Source organism: Diadema antillarum, unplaced genomic scaffold, assembly GCF_040938485.1.
Source record: "Diadema antillarum isolate AM-2024a unplaced genomic scaffold, OU_Dant_1.0 seq00000209_RagTag, whole genome shotgun sequence".
In the NCBI taxonomy this organism is placed as follows: domain Eukaryota; kingdom Metazoa; phylum Echinodermata; class Echinoidea; order Diadematoida; family Diadematidae; genus Diadema; species Diadema antillarum.
Window position 1 is genome coordinate 667,411 of NW_027271267.1, and position 15,824 is coordinate 683,234.

The 15,824-nt window shown below is 37.5% G+C and overlaps 1 protein-coding gene across 1 annotated transcript in view; it reads right to left on the reverse strand.

Moving 5' to 3' along the window:
- LOC139728990 (uncharacterized) overlaps positions 1-15,824 on the reverse strand; it is a 71,624-nt gene that overhangs the window by 31,052 nt on the left and 24,748 nt on the right. Inside the window, exons 3-4 of the mRNA XM_071639917.1 lie at positions 10,104-10,194; positions 9,213-9,295 (exon numbers count right to left, since the gene is read on the reverse strand). Of these exons, the coding sequence (XP_071496018.1) occupies positions 9,213-9,295; positions 10,104-10,194 (174 nt within the window). The remainder of the gene's footprint in view (positions 1-9,212; positions 9,296-10,103; positions 10,195-15,824) is intronic.

Consider the following 15,824-nt stretch of genomic DNA (forward strand, 5'->3'; position numbering starts at 1 on the left):
TTTGAAACAAAGGCAAATATGCTGATTCCAATGTAGAAATTCGATGCTCTACAAGTGAAGTTGTGGTATCTATACTTGTAAGTATTGTGGTCATTAGATTTGGTCGTAAATGAATATAAATAATTGATTACTTCAGGAACTTATACTTTTCACATTGTTTATTTCCTTTCCAACTTGTTACTGTCCTAGTAATCAACATAAGGAATAGTTTTCCTGAAAGTTGTAACATTCATTACAGTAGCATGTTTTTCCACTGACTGATAGAAATTCCCCAAAGAAAACCCTTTACTGAAGGATGAAAGAAGCAAGGCACTGAACAGACTATATTACAGGTGATCAAGTTTGTAGGTAAATTTGACTACTCTTAAAGGACAAGTTCACCTTCATAGACATATGGGTTGAGTGAATGCAGCAATATTAGTAGAACACATCAGTGACAGTTTGAAGAAAATCGGACAATCCATTCAAAAATTATGGATTTTTGAAATTCTGCTCAGTCACGGCTGGATGAGAAGACTACTATAGCTTGTGATGTCACATGTGTACAACGATATAAAGAAAGTATAAAGAAAATTCAACATATTTTCACTTTTCTTGCATAACAAAAGAATACTCGACTTCTCTCTTTCAGAAGGCAAAAGGAATAATATCATTCTTAACATACATCGGTAACAAGTCGAAGAAGTGTGCACTTTATTCAAAAAGTAAACTTTTGTGAAATTCTCTTTTAAAGGGATAGTACAGTTTTGGTAGAGATGAGAATTGGGTTTTTAACTTTTTGCGAGATACCAAGAAAACACTTATGATAAAGTACAGAACATACCGTTTCAAGAGGAATTCAAAGTTTATTTGACGAAAATCGGGTTTGGAATGACTGAAACATCAAAAAACAAAGTAAAACAAAGCGATCGTAATAAAGTGTGGGTCCCACACTTTATTAGAATCGCTCTTTTTTTATATCTCAGCCATTTCAAAACCAATTTTCATCAAATAAGCATTGAATTCCTCATAGAATTACATGCTCTTTCACATTTTATAAGAGATTTCTCATTATCTCACCAAAGAATGTTAGAAACCTGAAATTAGGTCTCAACCATAACTGTGCAATCCCTTTAATTTTCCTTATATCGTTCTACGCATGTGACATCATACACTGTAGTAGTCTTCTCATAAAGCAGTGTTACTTTAAAAATCCATAACTTTTGAACGGAATGTCAGATTTTCCTCAAACTTTCACTGAAGTGTTCTACTAATAATGCTGCATTCACTCAATCCACATGTATGAAGGTGGACTTGTCCTTTAACAAATCCAGAGATTGAAATGGCACATACAGATACAGCAAAGATCTATTCAACTTAGAGTAATCCTGATAAACTCATAATAAAAAAACCAAGAAAAATTGGAGACTCTAAATTGGACCCCTTACTCTCCTTAAGAGGAAACCTCTGCATGGCATGAAATACAACCCTTTGCATTGTTTATCTTAAGCTTAAAAAAAAGAAGATTTTGAATAACAAGTTGTTATGATGGCACCCACCTCAAAAAAAGAGGAAAGCTCTTGTAGAAGAAGCATATCATCACTCTTGAAGTTGAAGTGTACAGTGAACTGTTAAAGCAGCAAGGTGCGTTTACACCCACACTCTACACTGAAATTTATGCTTCACATTCAGTGGAACATGCACTCCTTTTATAAATACATTATCATGAATTTGTCATCTTTCTGTACAATAAAGCACAGTGGCCATTACTGATCCAGAACAACCTCCTTAAAATTAACACCATCCACCACCATTTTAAAGGCAAGCTGTTACCAACTCATGTACCACAATGATAAACAAGTATTATAAGAAAATGGTGTGATCACAGATATCTCATCATACTCATTCCCCATTAGTTCGCTCAGAAACCTATCAAGGAACAATCACTTATTTATGTAATAGGGGCCTACCTCACTGCTATGAATCAAAGAAAAATTGCACACTTTCCCCAAATCTCTGTAATTTTCTTATGCAACCCACTCATGACATCACAAATGCCACAAAAATGGAATGCATCACATATCATACATCAAACATCCAAAGATATACAACTTGTAATTAAGCAAAATAAGAATATCTTTCAAATTTGTCTATGCCCTTTAAAAGCTAAGGCAGTCATCTAACTGCTTGTCTAATTAAAATCCTGTTAACTCTCCTTTTACTGAATCTGTCTTAAAATGACCATTGATTGAATTTTACAATGTGCATTGACATGTCAAACAGAGATGCCATAAATATACTGCTTGATGTACTGCCTCACCATGATATGCTACATAATGTCAGTTCATTGTATACAAGAGAGTAAACATAAGTCATTAGGCAAAGACATGATAAGCTTTTGTGCATAAATATGTACAGCAAATGGTACCCTATTAAATGTATCCCCTGCTACTGCATTTGAAATATACTCAGCGAGTCTAATTTTTCTCGAATGGGGATTTCGGAACAATTACACCAGTGGTTAATTCTGAGATCATGGAGTATGGTAATGAACTATGAAATGTAGGCCTACACATGTACACATTACAATCATGCAGGAATCAGAGTTAATATGTTCACAAGTTGTTAAAGTCGTGGACAGCACCCGTCTTGTGAAATTTGCAAAAGTAAAAACCCTGCGAAAAACATGGCATAGATACAGTATTCCAGCTCCAGTGTGAACGCAGCCTTAAGAAGGGTTGTTATCACTTCACACCAGCTGCTTCTCTCCCACTCTCAGCACTTACCCATTGATCTGTTTCTCAACCACAAACTAAAGGAGACAAAGGGTGAATGGGGTGAGAGACAGGGAGATGGGGTCCTCTCCTTTTATCCCACTGACCCAACCAACCTCCGTAATCAACCCATCCCTCTTGTTTACCCCTTTAATCGTCAGGAGGAGACCCCCATATTTGTTTGTATTCCCAATCTGTAGTTATCACAAACACTTGTGGCATAGTCTTTTCACAGGCATCTCCCTATAAATATAGAAAATTGGTCCAGCCCCAAACCTTGCTGTGGCTGTAAATACAAGTTGTGGTTTGTACCCCCAACCAATGAATTGTATGAAAATATTTAGAGGTTTTCTCTTTGAAAGTAACTCTTTTTTCAAGTATGCAGAGAAAACCAAGGGTTGTGAACGTGATCACAGAATACTAACCACAACAGTGAATGCATAAATGGCATAAATAGCTTTAATTATATCAAAGTTAAAGAGACCTGATCAGTCTATTTTATCATGATAAATACAAGGAAATGAAAAACACTGAGAAATTTGTATTGAATTTTCTCAGTACTTTTGTCTGAAAGCAGCCACCACTTCACCGAAAACAATGTGAAATAAAAATGTATTAACGCCAAATGCTTCCCATTAAAGGGTGTGTACAGTTCTGGTCGAGGTGAAGATTTAGCTTTTAACATTTTGTGAGATATTCAGAAACCACTTTATTATATGTCAAAGAGCATGCGGTTACAAGGGGTATCAAAAGCTTATTCGATGAAAATCGGTTTTGAAATGGCTGAGATATCCAAAAACAAGGTGAAACAAAGAGATACTAGTAAAGTTGGGGCATGTCGCCTTTTATTATTAGCACTTTTTTTTGATATCTCAGCCATTTGAAAACCAATTTTCATCAAATAAACGTTGAATCCTTCTTAAAATTACATGCTCTTTCATATTTCATAAGAGGCTTTTCATTATCTCGCTTAGGAATGTTCAAAACATGAATCCCTACCTCAACCAGTACTGTACAGTCCCTTTAACAATGACATAAAAACCAAACGAAACCATGGCAGATGCATTTGTTGAGTTTTTTTTTTTTAGAGCAATTCAAATAACATGTGAAATTGCAAAGAATGTAATAAGGACTGCTTTGGTTGTGATGATTGCATGTAAGTTTGTGAAAAGTCCTGTAGAGTCAGACTATTCCATCACAAGCTCATGAGGATTCTTCCAATAATAATACTATGCCAAACAAACAAGCGTTGGATCTAACCTCATCCAACTGGTAATTCAGCTTTTCAGGGAAGGGGGACCACAACTAAAGGACAACAAGTGACCATCCTCCATTCTAAAGTATCTACACCCCCCCCCCCCCCCCCACCCACCTCCTTCCCCCAGCTTCTCAAGACTTTGACATTCCACGCTGCATTAGAACACAAAGGATCTCCTAATCTCATCTCACAAATCGGAGCATGTCAATAAAAAGGGGGAATGTCGAATAGATAATGAAGATGAATTCTAGGGAGGAGGAGGAGGAGCAGTTAGGGCTTACAATAGCTTTGTCTGCAAGCAGCCAGGGGTATTTGCTCAAAATCTATCTACTAGAAGACACATCCTGCAAGCAGGACAATGATGTGATCCTCTCGATACATCCACAACTGCCTTTATCATAATTTTATGATGAGAGAATATAAACCCCTTGCATATGTACTCCATCCGTGTCAAAGAGTTATCGGAAATTCAACGTGGAAATGGAAAAAAAAAAATTAGGAAGGTGTGCTCCCAACTTTTCCACACATTTTCTAACAGTATTTGTTATTGAAATGAAACATCAATTCAAGAAAGTCGCTGCTGAAGAAGCATGAAAAGTATCAGCTCCAATTCTAGGATCCCCTTTCACAGAGACCTGCTCTCTTCGCAACAGGGTATGAGCCAAAACATAGCTTTCATGTATGCCTGCAGAACTGTCGATTATTGCTCAAAAATGTACACGTGTGCATAAGAAATGCATGAAAAAAGCTGTAATACACAATTTCAATTGGGTGATAATGAAAATGTGGATTAGTCAAAAAGGTTTGCTGGAAGTCCACAATCTCAGAGCTTTCGCGATTGTGGTTGCTATGTAATTTTTCTTACTTGATTATTAATAATCGACAAATCAGGCCATAGCAATATCCACTGATCTTCCACGCTTGAGCGAATCATGTTATACTAGCAGCACCCGTGGAATCCACGGGTCTGAGGGCCTCATTTTTTTTTAAATTCATGAGACATTCTTTCGCCACGTTTTTAGTAGTTAAAAAGAAAGAACTGTAATATCTTCTGGAATAAAAGTTGTGTACCACGATCTAAATTATTCCGCACTTTGATCTCGAAATACTCCAAAACAACTCCTCACCCTGGCAAAATGCATCAGCCAAGTAAGTTTCTTGGTAGGGTATATATGTATTGCAAGTACATTCCAGTTGGTGAGAGATGAATTTTGAGCCCTTCCAAGAATTATGTTCTGGCTTTAAATTTTGTACCTGAATGTCAAGGAATAATAAAAAATGACTGTGACGGCATCCTAGATCTTTAGGAGGGATAAACTTCATGCTCCCTGAAGTGTTTCTGAACATACATTGTGAGTTGGTCTATTTCACATGTCTACGGAACTCAGAAATTGTTTGCACCTTTGCAGGCTGGTAACAATAGTTCAGGATAAGGCAAAATGCAGACCAAATTCAACTCATGAATTTTAAAGATACTTTGGTAAACATGCCCATCTTACCACAGATTTCAATCTTTTGGATATTTATTTGTTCACAGTTATACAAAAGAAGCAATCTATAAATTCTACTGGTTTGGGGGCATTCATTCATCGACAACATTACAAGAGAGATTTTCGAGCTTTTGGATGTTTGTTTGTTCAGAGGCCTAAGGAAGCAACAATTTATGAAATCTACTGGTTTGGGAGGTGTTCATTCATCAACAATGTGACCACTACAAAAACTGCCTTCCACAACTATTTACTTTCAGCACAAAACTATGTCAATTGGATGGTGCTGGACATTCCATTCTATTGTTCTGGTGAACATACACTGTACATGTATAGGTAGCTGCATTCCATTCTAACAGATCTCCTATTCAGTGGTGAAAAAATAAATCATGTGGTGTCTGCATAAAAATGCAATTCAATGCCCCCTTGTCAAGCAGACAGGTATCTCATTGTTGATTTTACCGGAAAAAACAACAATTTCATACACAAAGAGAAAGGAGGAGTTAGCTGTCAGGAATGTCTGGATTAACAAAAGAATTCTCAAACCTTTTGTATATTGTTTCCTTTCTTCTATCATATATACATTTGCAGGTTAGGCCAACATGCCTAGATGTCAATTCATGTAAACAAAATAAACATCCAGCAATTCTTTGTGCTAATCTATTTATGTTGTTTGTTCAAATGTGTTGGTCATATAATACCTGCAAACTTATTTTGAAGCACAAAAGGGCCCCTGATATATATACTTTAAAATTTTCTTTTATAGTATGTTTAATTGTCTGAGGTGCTGAAGGTCATATAAAAGGTACATGTAATTTCTTCTGCTGCAATGCCTATTTTGTCCACATCCAGACATCCTAAATCTATACTCGGAGTATGATGCAAATATGGACCACATGGAATCCTTATCTCAATATCAGTAATGGTAATTTCTTTTTCTCCTCTGCTATCTCGTTTTAGACATCGGAATTCCTTGTACCTGGTTGCATAAATGACATTAATGATTGAGTACTCCTCCCCTGAGCATTTTTTTTTTTTCACAGAAGAGAGTGAGATGCCTAGCAAAAGGAAACTACATTGTATAAAGGCTGAGTTTGTCAACTTCCCTATGTTTCAAACATGTTTCAATACCCACAATCACAACAAGTTTGCAAACGCCTTTTGGATCAGTCGGGAGTTGCTGCATTCATCAACTCTGTGAGTCGACTGGGAGGCCTTGTCACTGTGCAGCTTCTTTGCGCAGTTTGACATGAGATGCAGAGATGTGTAGTTGGCAGTGGTTGGCGTGGGCAGGTCCGTGCTATAAATGCATTTTAAAACAACTCTGCATTTATCAAATCTACAGAAACACATTTCTGGCTCAAACACATTTGCGATTGAACTTTTTTTCAGCGTTTCGGAAATTTATTTCTAACCCCATAATCAAAACAGCTTTGCGATTATCAGCTGCCCAAAACTCCCTGAAAGTTGCTTAGAAACCTTAATTCTGTGCCAGAAGTGAGTTGATAGATGCTACATAAGACTAAGAGCCCATATCAACAGTCACAACAAAACCATCACAGTGTCCTATGTTGCAACGTCCATTCAGATGTCAAGAGAAAAAAAAGAAGCCAAGTGAAGCTACCGAATAAACAAGGAAAATCTACCATGTAGGCCTATGTGTGTGTGAGTTTATATACGCAGTGGTTTTGTTCTGTGCCATTTTGGGAGCCTTTTTTTTTACACCTGTAATTTGCGAATTCAACTATTTTCCTGAATCATAAATAACTACCGCCAACAGTCACCTGAGCACGTGTGACTTGGCTGCAAATGCCAAGGCTTTGTCACAACTGGGGATATCGCATCAACCGAATCCTCCCAGCGGTGGTGGACCAACTTAACACAAAAAGTTTGTCATGCGTACCGTCGACAGTTCAACGAACCAGTCGATCTCTCGTGCGTCCGTTTGTGGGAAAGTTCACTGGTTCCTGACGTTACAGACAATACGATACTACCAGCATGCCATCATGCAAGGAACCAGAACACGATTCCCCATCCACCATCCCCCTAAAAAAAAGAAAAAAGAAAAATACAATCCTCTGGCTTTCCACCCATCCGTCAAAACTCTTGGGCATGCCAACAATAAAGTAGGAGGAGGAGGAGGAGTAATACTGGGACGTTATTGATCAAAGGTAAACACTTCTACAGACACACTGATTTTACAGCCATTGAACCAGTTATTTCTCATGTGTGCGCTAATGACAGCTACAGAGATTTCATCTCTTCTTTAACCCTTTAAGTTTATCACTGTACCATACAGGGACTGTCCATTTTGCCAATGCCATAAACCCCTTCACGGTCAACAATTGTCGCACAATGCACGACGAACAATTCGCCACAAAGCCCTATCTGTTTAACAGAGAGTCTAGGCCTTGAACAAACATGACTTGCACTTTCAAGAGCTGTGCATTTAAACAGTTTCCGCGTGGTAGAATTCATTAGTTATAATCAATGCTAATGCACTAACAAAGAGCTGAATTGAAATAAGATTCCATGGCACTCTACACAAGATATCTCCACTGTTTTTCATGATTTGGGAAAACCAATGCAATATGCAATTTCACACATGGGTCAGCCAAGCTATCAATGAATTGTCCATTAAGGTGCTATCAAAGAATTGTCCATTAAGGTTTATCCTCACAGCTGAATATGAAGCTGAACAAAACAATCATTGCTTGTTATGAACCACATGAGCACTAAACTACGTAAAGACTACTGAGAAGTTCCATAGACAGTGTGTTGATAACTGCCAAATCTACATTGATATATAGCTTCATGTGCTAATAACAAATGGGACTGGATTTTATCACAGCTTAGACAAGCAAACTCCTTTGATATGTTTTTTATTTATTTTCTATCTTTCTTCTTTTTTTTTTTTTAAGCCAGTCACTGACATGATCATTACTTGCAAATGCAAAAAAGGTAGGCCACTACTTGTCAAAAGTTGTCAAACATGATAATACTTGCATTGGTCCTGCTACCCTTTCTGGGGCCCTAGAGCGGTCCCAATTATTATCCTCATTGTTGTAGATCATCAAAAACCAGAGTGTATGACAATGCACACCATCAATCATGGACAGGAATTCAAAAACATCCTTCAGGGCTACTTAGAAACATCACTGACTTTGTAATCAGTGTGATCGCCTAAGGAAATGACAGAATCAATTCATAGTCTCCTTTTGACCCCCTGCGGTGAGGGGTGGTGGCATATATCTCTATCACAGCCACTGGGGGAATGGGTATGAATGTGTAGTTTGTTTGTTACATACACTGTATCATCAATACATGTACCCCTTTACAGTCATTGGCAGATCATATTGATGTATATAAATAGAAGCTATAAAAAATTAACTAGACAAGCACAGACCTCCACCAAGCAGCTCATTTCCACCTTTGATCTTGTTCTTTGTAGAGATCAGTGATTTCCAACCAAATGTATGCGTGCTGAAAATCACCCGATTTCCCAATATAGATCCCTTTTGTTACGTCATAAACCCTCAGCTGGGCAGCGCCACTCACCCTAGCAGAAACTAGAGCATGCACTTTAGTGCGCATATGAAAACCTAAAAAATGCACAGCTTGAACTCCCAAGTGTGAAAAGTTGGAAACTACATGAAGTTACAGTTGTTGGAGCAAAAACTCAGTCTGAAAACTCTGAAATCCAACAGCTCTTACCTCACTGGAATCTGATTTCCATCCCTTGGGGGCATACTTGGAAAGCTTGGTCTTCAAGTCTAGAAACTCATACTCTCCATTTTCTGAAGAAAAAAAAATGTAGAAAGAAAATTGCTTAAAATTACCTTGAGACAAATTTTCATCAATGGATGCAAGAAAGACATTTCAATTAAATTCAATCCAATTCAGTTACACTTTTATTTCCATCACTACTAGGAAATACATAATACAAGGTGATACATTCATCAAACAATTAATTTTCATTATCGTACACAATTTGAAAGGACAAATCATTAAGTAGGACTTTAATACAATATATATATATATGTATATATATATATATATATATATATATATATATATATATATATATATATACATATATACGAATGATAATGTAATGAAAAAAGAACAAAGCACACTTTGCAATTATAGCAAAAGTAAATACATAATGTAATAGAAAAGAGTGATCCACAGAAATGGAGAACTTGTAGGACGTGGATCACCTAAAAAAAAAACCAAACAACTGCACTAATTATACCAATTTCATATATTTCATATAAGCATTTTTTTTTAATGTTTTGTTGGAGCAACTGGTAATTGATAGGCTGACATGTATGATAAATGTATACATATGTCATAAAAAGAACTGTGAGGCAATGTTTCATTACAACGTCTTCTTCAAAATGATGCCATGAGAAAATACTGACGTTGATGAAATCCTCCCTGGCCCTTTGAACAATCTGTCAAAATGCAAACTGGAACAGGCATAAAACACATGCAGGGAAGCTGGCTTATTATCAAGAACCTGGGATACCCAGTTCCATGTCGTTACATTCCTCTTTTCAGCCCATTCAGGCCAACAATAAAAGTTCCTGGGATTCCACTCACCTCGTAAAATTGTCAGTCCAAACAACTGAGCCTCTTTTATTGAAAGCATAAAGCACACCTGGTCGTACAAGTCTTGCGCTTTTGCCTTTGCCTGTAATTTAAAGAGACCCAAGAAAAGAACAAGGAAACTTTGGTATACATTATTTCTGGTGAAATTTCCATGAAACCCATGACAATGAAACATCAGAGAGTTAGTACTATGCTATGCAGGTATCACAAGTACATTTTGAACAAAACAATCACAAACAAATTAAAGACATTTGTTTCAGATATACTGTCAAATTTGCTGACTTGAACTGTATGATGATGTTCAAATGCATGAAAAATGTCCAAGCATACATATTTGTTTAAAATTATGCTTTATCAAAAGCTCTATGACCAAATACTACCATGCTCATCAACCATTTTCTTACTACATGGTTTATTCTAAAACTACTGTCTTTTGGGATTATTCAAAACAAAATCTGGTCACAGATAAATGTTCACCTTCTGAAACATTTGCTGTAGCATTATTATCAAAAGTTTTTCATAGTTTCATATTTATATGCTTTACTTCTAGTTCTTTGGTACAGTATTATATTTTATTGACTGTAATGCTTGGAATGTAAAATTCATATCTACAAAACAATGGGGACTTATAGGTCAATACCATGGTGTTCAGAGATCAGTACAAAGTCCTGCCATAAATCCTCACATAGAAAATTCTACTGTAACATGAATTTCAAAGGACTTTTCATTTCTTTTGAATCAAATAATTTCAATTTCAACATGGTACAGTTGCTCCATGTAATCTAAACATGTAATGTGACCACTTAATGCAACATTTGCAATTCAACATCAGTTTTACCACTTCAACAAGATACAAGAAAATGCATCACATACAAGATACACATAAAAGTATAAAAAATTCATCTCAAAGAGTGAAGAAATGCTAATGAATAAACAACAACATACAAGCATGGCTTTTCAAGTTCTGACTTCAACCCATTAGGGACTTTTTGATCTATGTGCAAAACCAGGATAAAAAAAAAATACACAGAGCAGAAAAAAAAAAACCACAGAGACAAAGTCGAGTGATTAAACTAATCAAATTAATGAGTATGTATGTTTTGTTTATTATACAGCCAATATGGCACACGACTGAGCTCTTCAACCTTGGCAACTGAGCAGCATTACCAATTGAGCAAAGGAATGTCATCCTTACAAAAGGAAACCATTTTCTTTTCTTTCGTTTTCGCCCTCTCCTTCTGTAACTAAGGATCTGTACTTGGCCTTGATAAAGTCTGAAATGTCAAGCTGGGTCAGTAATGGCAGAAAATTGGTCAGCACCGGGAAGAGAGAGAAAATACAAACTCTGCAATGTCAGGTACAGCTAAACAGAGAAATACATCGCAAGACGATAAATGTCCATTTCCTTTTTTTACAATCTAATAATCCAGGTTGCATACTCTGGCCATTTTCTTCCCAGCCTTTTATTAGATTACATATCATCCCCCCCCCCCCCCCCAATACCAGGGTTTGGCAAATGAAAACACATAACTGAGAAATGGGAAGTGGGCTATACCAAATTCATTTAATAATTTTCAATAAGGGTCATAGCTGGACTAGGTCATATTTACAGACACCAGTGTATACAGGGAACGAACTCCAATCTATTTTGTTGTTGTTGTTATTATCACTAATGCAGGATATAAATTTACAACCACTTGATTGACTTGAGCATCGATGATGCAGTGAGATGGTAAACTCCTATCTTCACAGCTTCTATGGATCAAATGCCAGGATTTGTCTCGACAATATAATTCTACGACTCAATACTTTTCCCACTCCCTCCCCCCCCCCCCCCCTCCAAAAAATGGCAGCTTTAAGCCCTGTCCAAGAGACTGACAACTACTTGATCACTAATTCCATAGCTTTGAAGAGCTGCCAGTATACATCTTTGAGTCATTCGTAACACTTGCCAGCGATGTGGTTGACTAACCTTCGGTGAGATTTGATCCGTCTTTTCTCCATGACCTGCCTAATCAGATCTGATTATGGTTATTTTAGACCTGATATGTCGAAAGCTCTCTTTCTGAACCACTCTCAAATATATACCAAAATGACTGCATCTCTTAATCTCGGAGGCGACAGGAAGAGTAAAGATCAAACTATTTCAAAACCCTGGCAGATTTCGCCCACCTCCTCCTCCCGAAGAAGACTTCATTTAATCTGATCCCCTCTAAAGCAACCCTGTGCCGCCATACCAAAATTAGTTTCACTCCCCACCCTCCTTACATGTAGGCCTACAATCGAAAATTATGAAATTAGAACACAAGGTTTCACATTTTTGTGGCCCACCATATGTCCTGGTTTCATAATGCAATGTGGCACAGGGATGTAGGCCTACACATAATAATCTCTTTTTGGGTACAGTGATCACATGTATCTCTCCCTCCTTTTTTATGGGGAGGGGGGGAGGGATCTTTTCCAACATCTCAAGGAGTTCTGTTGCCATAGCAAAGCATCAGTATGGACAGCTTGCACTCAGAGGAGGCAGATTCTACATACCAGGGCTCAACATGAGCAGTGGCCCTGGGCCACTAAAAATTGATGTTGGCCACCAAATTTCCGTGAAGACTATCTTTTGGTGGCACGATTGGGCACTTGAGATTCACTTGAATCACGTAATTTCGGGCCACTACATTTCTTTATCAGGCCACCAACATTTCAGATAGCAGATCTCAGTGGCAGGAATAGGCCACCAAAGAGAATAGTAAGTATCATGCCCTGTTAAAGGGATGGTACAGTATTGGTGGAGATGAGAATTGGGCTTTAAACTTTTTGTGAAATACCAAGAAAACACTTATGATATAGTTTTTGGATGTTTCAGTCATTCCAAACCCGATTTTCTTCAAATAAACTTTGAATTCCTCTTAAAATGGTATGTTCTGTACTATGTATATCATAAGTGATTTCTTCCTATCTCGCAAAAATTAAAAGTCCAATTCTCATCTCCACCAATACTGTACCATCCCTTTAAACATAAAGAGGCCTAGATAAATACACAGGATTGCTACATAAAATGACAAACCAATAAGTAGAAGTAAATGTATAAGCCCTATATCCTACACTGATGGGCCATAGTAACTTTGGCACACTGAAAACAATTCCTGGAAACCCGGATGTTCAGGCATTTCTCTTGGCTCCTGTACATACACCAGTTGTGTAGTCACTATTCTGGGCTGGATGGCAATGCCTGATTATAGCCCATCATATATACATAGCATGTTAAATCAAATAAACCCCAAATATTTCAGACCTGACAATATCTCATATTTTCACAGATCTATATAGATTCTATTTCACTGCCTCTGTCTAAATAAAATATCCTTCTGCTGGAGATCTGTCCCCCCTGTCAAAAGTAAATGAGTCTAAACGTGTATGACATCTGTAATTTGATCAAACGTATCACCCACCAAGCAAACATGGAATCATGATAGGCTTTTTGTGTATGTTGTTTCATTCATTCCCCCATCATTCCCCTTCTTTTCCCTACCCTTACTACCCCCTGCTACCCCCCTCCTCTTTCCATTACAATCTTTGCAAGTACAGAGTAAGGCCACTTCCATTTTCTTCTAGAGGAAGAATTCCCTCTTGCAATTTCAAGGTTACTACGCACTCCCAGGCAGAACTACAAAACCAATACTCCTCAACCTGAAACATATGAAATATATACCTTTATAATCTCTCTTTCTTTCCCCATACTATAGATCTCTCCCTCCCTCTCTCTTCCTCTTCCCTGCAGGGGTTTGGCAGGAATGTGGGAGAAAATCTAGAGATAGTAGAGGGTCAAGTATTTGCCTCTCTCTCCTGGCAGGGCACACAGACAGATTTATGATAGGTTCAACCACTTTGGTGCCAAGGTGAGGAACGGAGTGAGGCAACCAACATTCTTTCATTACCAAAGATGCTTGCATGTGTGTGGAGGAAAGGACAAGTTGGTAAAAAAAAAAAAAATATGTATGTCAATGGCTATGTTTATAAACTTGTCGGGTAGAATCACATCAAACTTCCATTTTGGAGTACCTTCCAACATGTACAAACATGTTGCTGGTGACATTCGTATTTTATGAACTTGATGATTCTTGTCCCCATGCAGTTATCATCGGTCTTTATGAAATGAGAAGACGAAGATGACTTGGCAAGAGTCTCCTACAAAGCTACAGATGATTGATAAAGGATTCGTAGTTCAAGTGATGTAATGTTACCAAATGCATGGCATTCCTTGACAAATCAAACTGCATTTCTCTTCAATTTGGGGCAACGGCATTGTGGGAGACATGCTGTTATTCATTATAACATGAACAGATATTTACACAATGCCTCTGTATCTTGCCGCCAAATCTGTAGGTATTCTGAGAGAAACTTTGGAGCATACCATTCCAATATCCTGTGCCATCTTCAGCAAATTAGATGAAATCATCAAGCAGACACATGGCTTTCACCTTATGAGGAACTGTGATAAGGAAATTTCTTATTGGAAAAAAAAAATCTATTCTATAATCAATATAATTTTGGACAAATAACAGAATTTTTCTGGGCAATTGCCTGGACCAACATTTGTGGAAATGCTCCATTATGATGGCAGCGGATACACTAAATCTAATGAACAGTATCCATTTCCAGTATGACGTTCTGCTCTAAGATTTACTTGTTCACGCACACAATGCGAGTTTGGCCTTTGGCTATGGAAGGGTTTTGGGCTAGATCATATAGAACGTACGTGCACATATCAGCATCTTCGGTACTTCTTTGAAACAGGACACCATGCAGATTTATGAACATTTCAAAACCAAACATTCAGAAGAAGGGGGGCCTGGAAGCAGAGGCCTTCATGTAAATATTTCTTATCCTTTTCCTAAAAACATTCTCGAATGGGGGGGGGGGGGATATTTTGTCAACTGCTGAATTCTATCTGAAATGTGTTTAGAAACATCAATTGAAGGCTGGGAGAGGGTTAGAAAACAAACACTATTGAAAACTGAAATCCTGCTTCTCTTATCTTCCATGTACCAGTTTCTGTTCAGAAAGTGATGTACACATGTACACGTATCTACATACTTTTGCAAGTGCAATATTTCGTGAATATGGATTTATACTATTAAGTTTTGAGTAGGCCCTACACAATCGAGAAATACACCATTGGCATAAGAAATAGGTAATATCTCTTTTCAAGAGAAAACTTTGCAATTTTCCCACTTAGGAAACAATGGACAGTGCGATGTGTTACAGAAGGTGGCAATAATCTTATGTGTTTCTCCTTTGGCCATTATTAGTTGGCTGGCAAAAATTCATAAAAATTAAATCATCCCGGAACAGTACATGCCAGTAGAAGGTTTTGAAATTTCACACACACCGGCAGACTTGTATGTGTGTTTGTGTGTGTGCGTTGTTGTTGTCGTTGTTTGTTTGTTTTTTTCAGACAGGCTTGTCATTAATGGAGCATTGCAATAAAGCATGATGTCAACACAACCTACATGGTGTGATGGAAGTTGTGAGATCTGCACCTGACAACATGATTTCTCCATGGATGAGCTGTTCAAAACATGTAAACTGCTCTAATCTTATGCTTCGCTTGTTTTGGCGGAGTTTTTCTGTTTTGTTTTGTTTTTTTTTTAGGTCAATAAACATAGATTGTAACTATGTGGCATGAAATCCATATCATTTCACAGGCAAGTT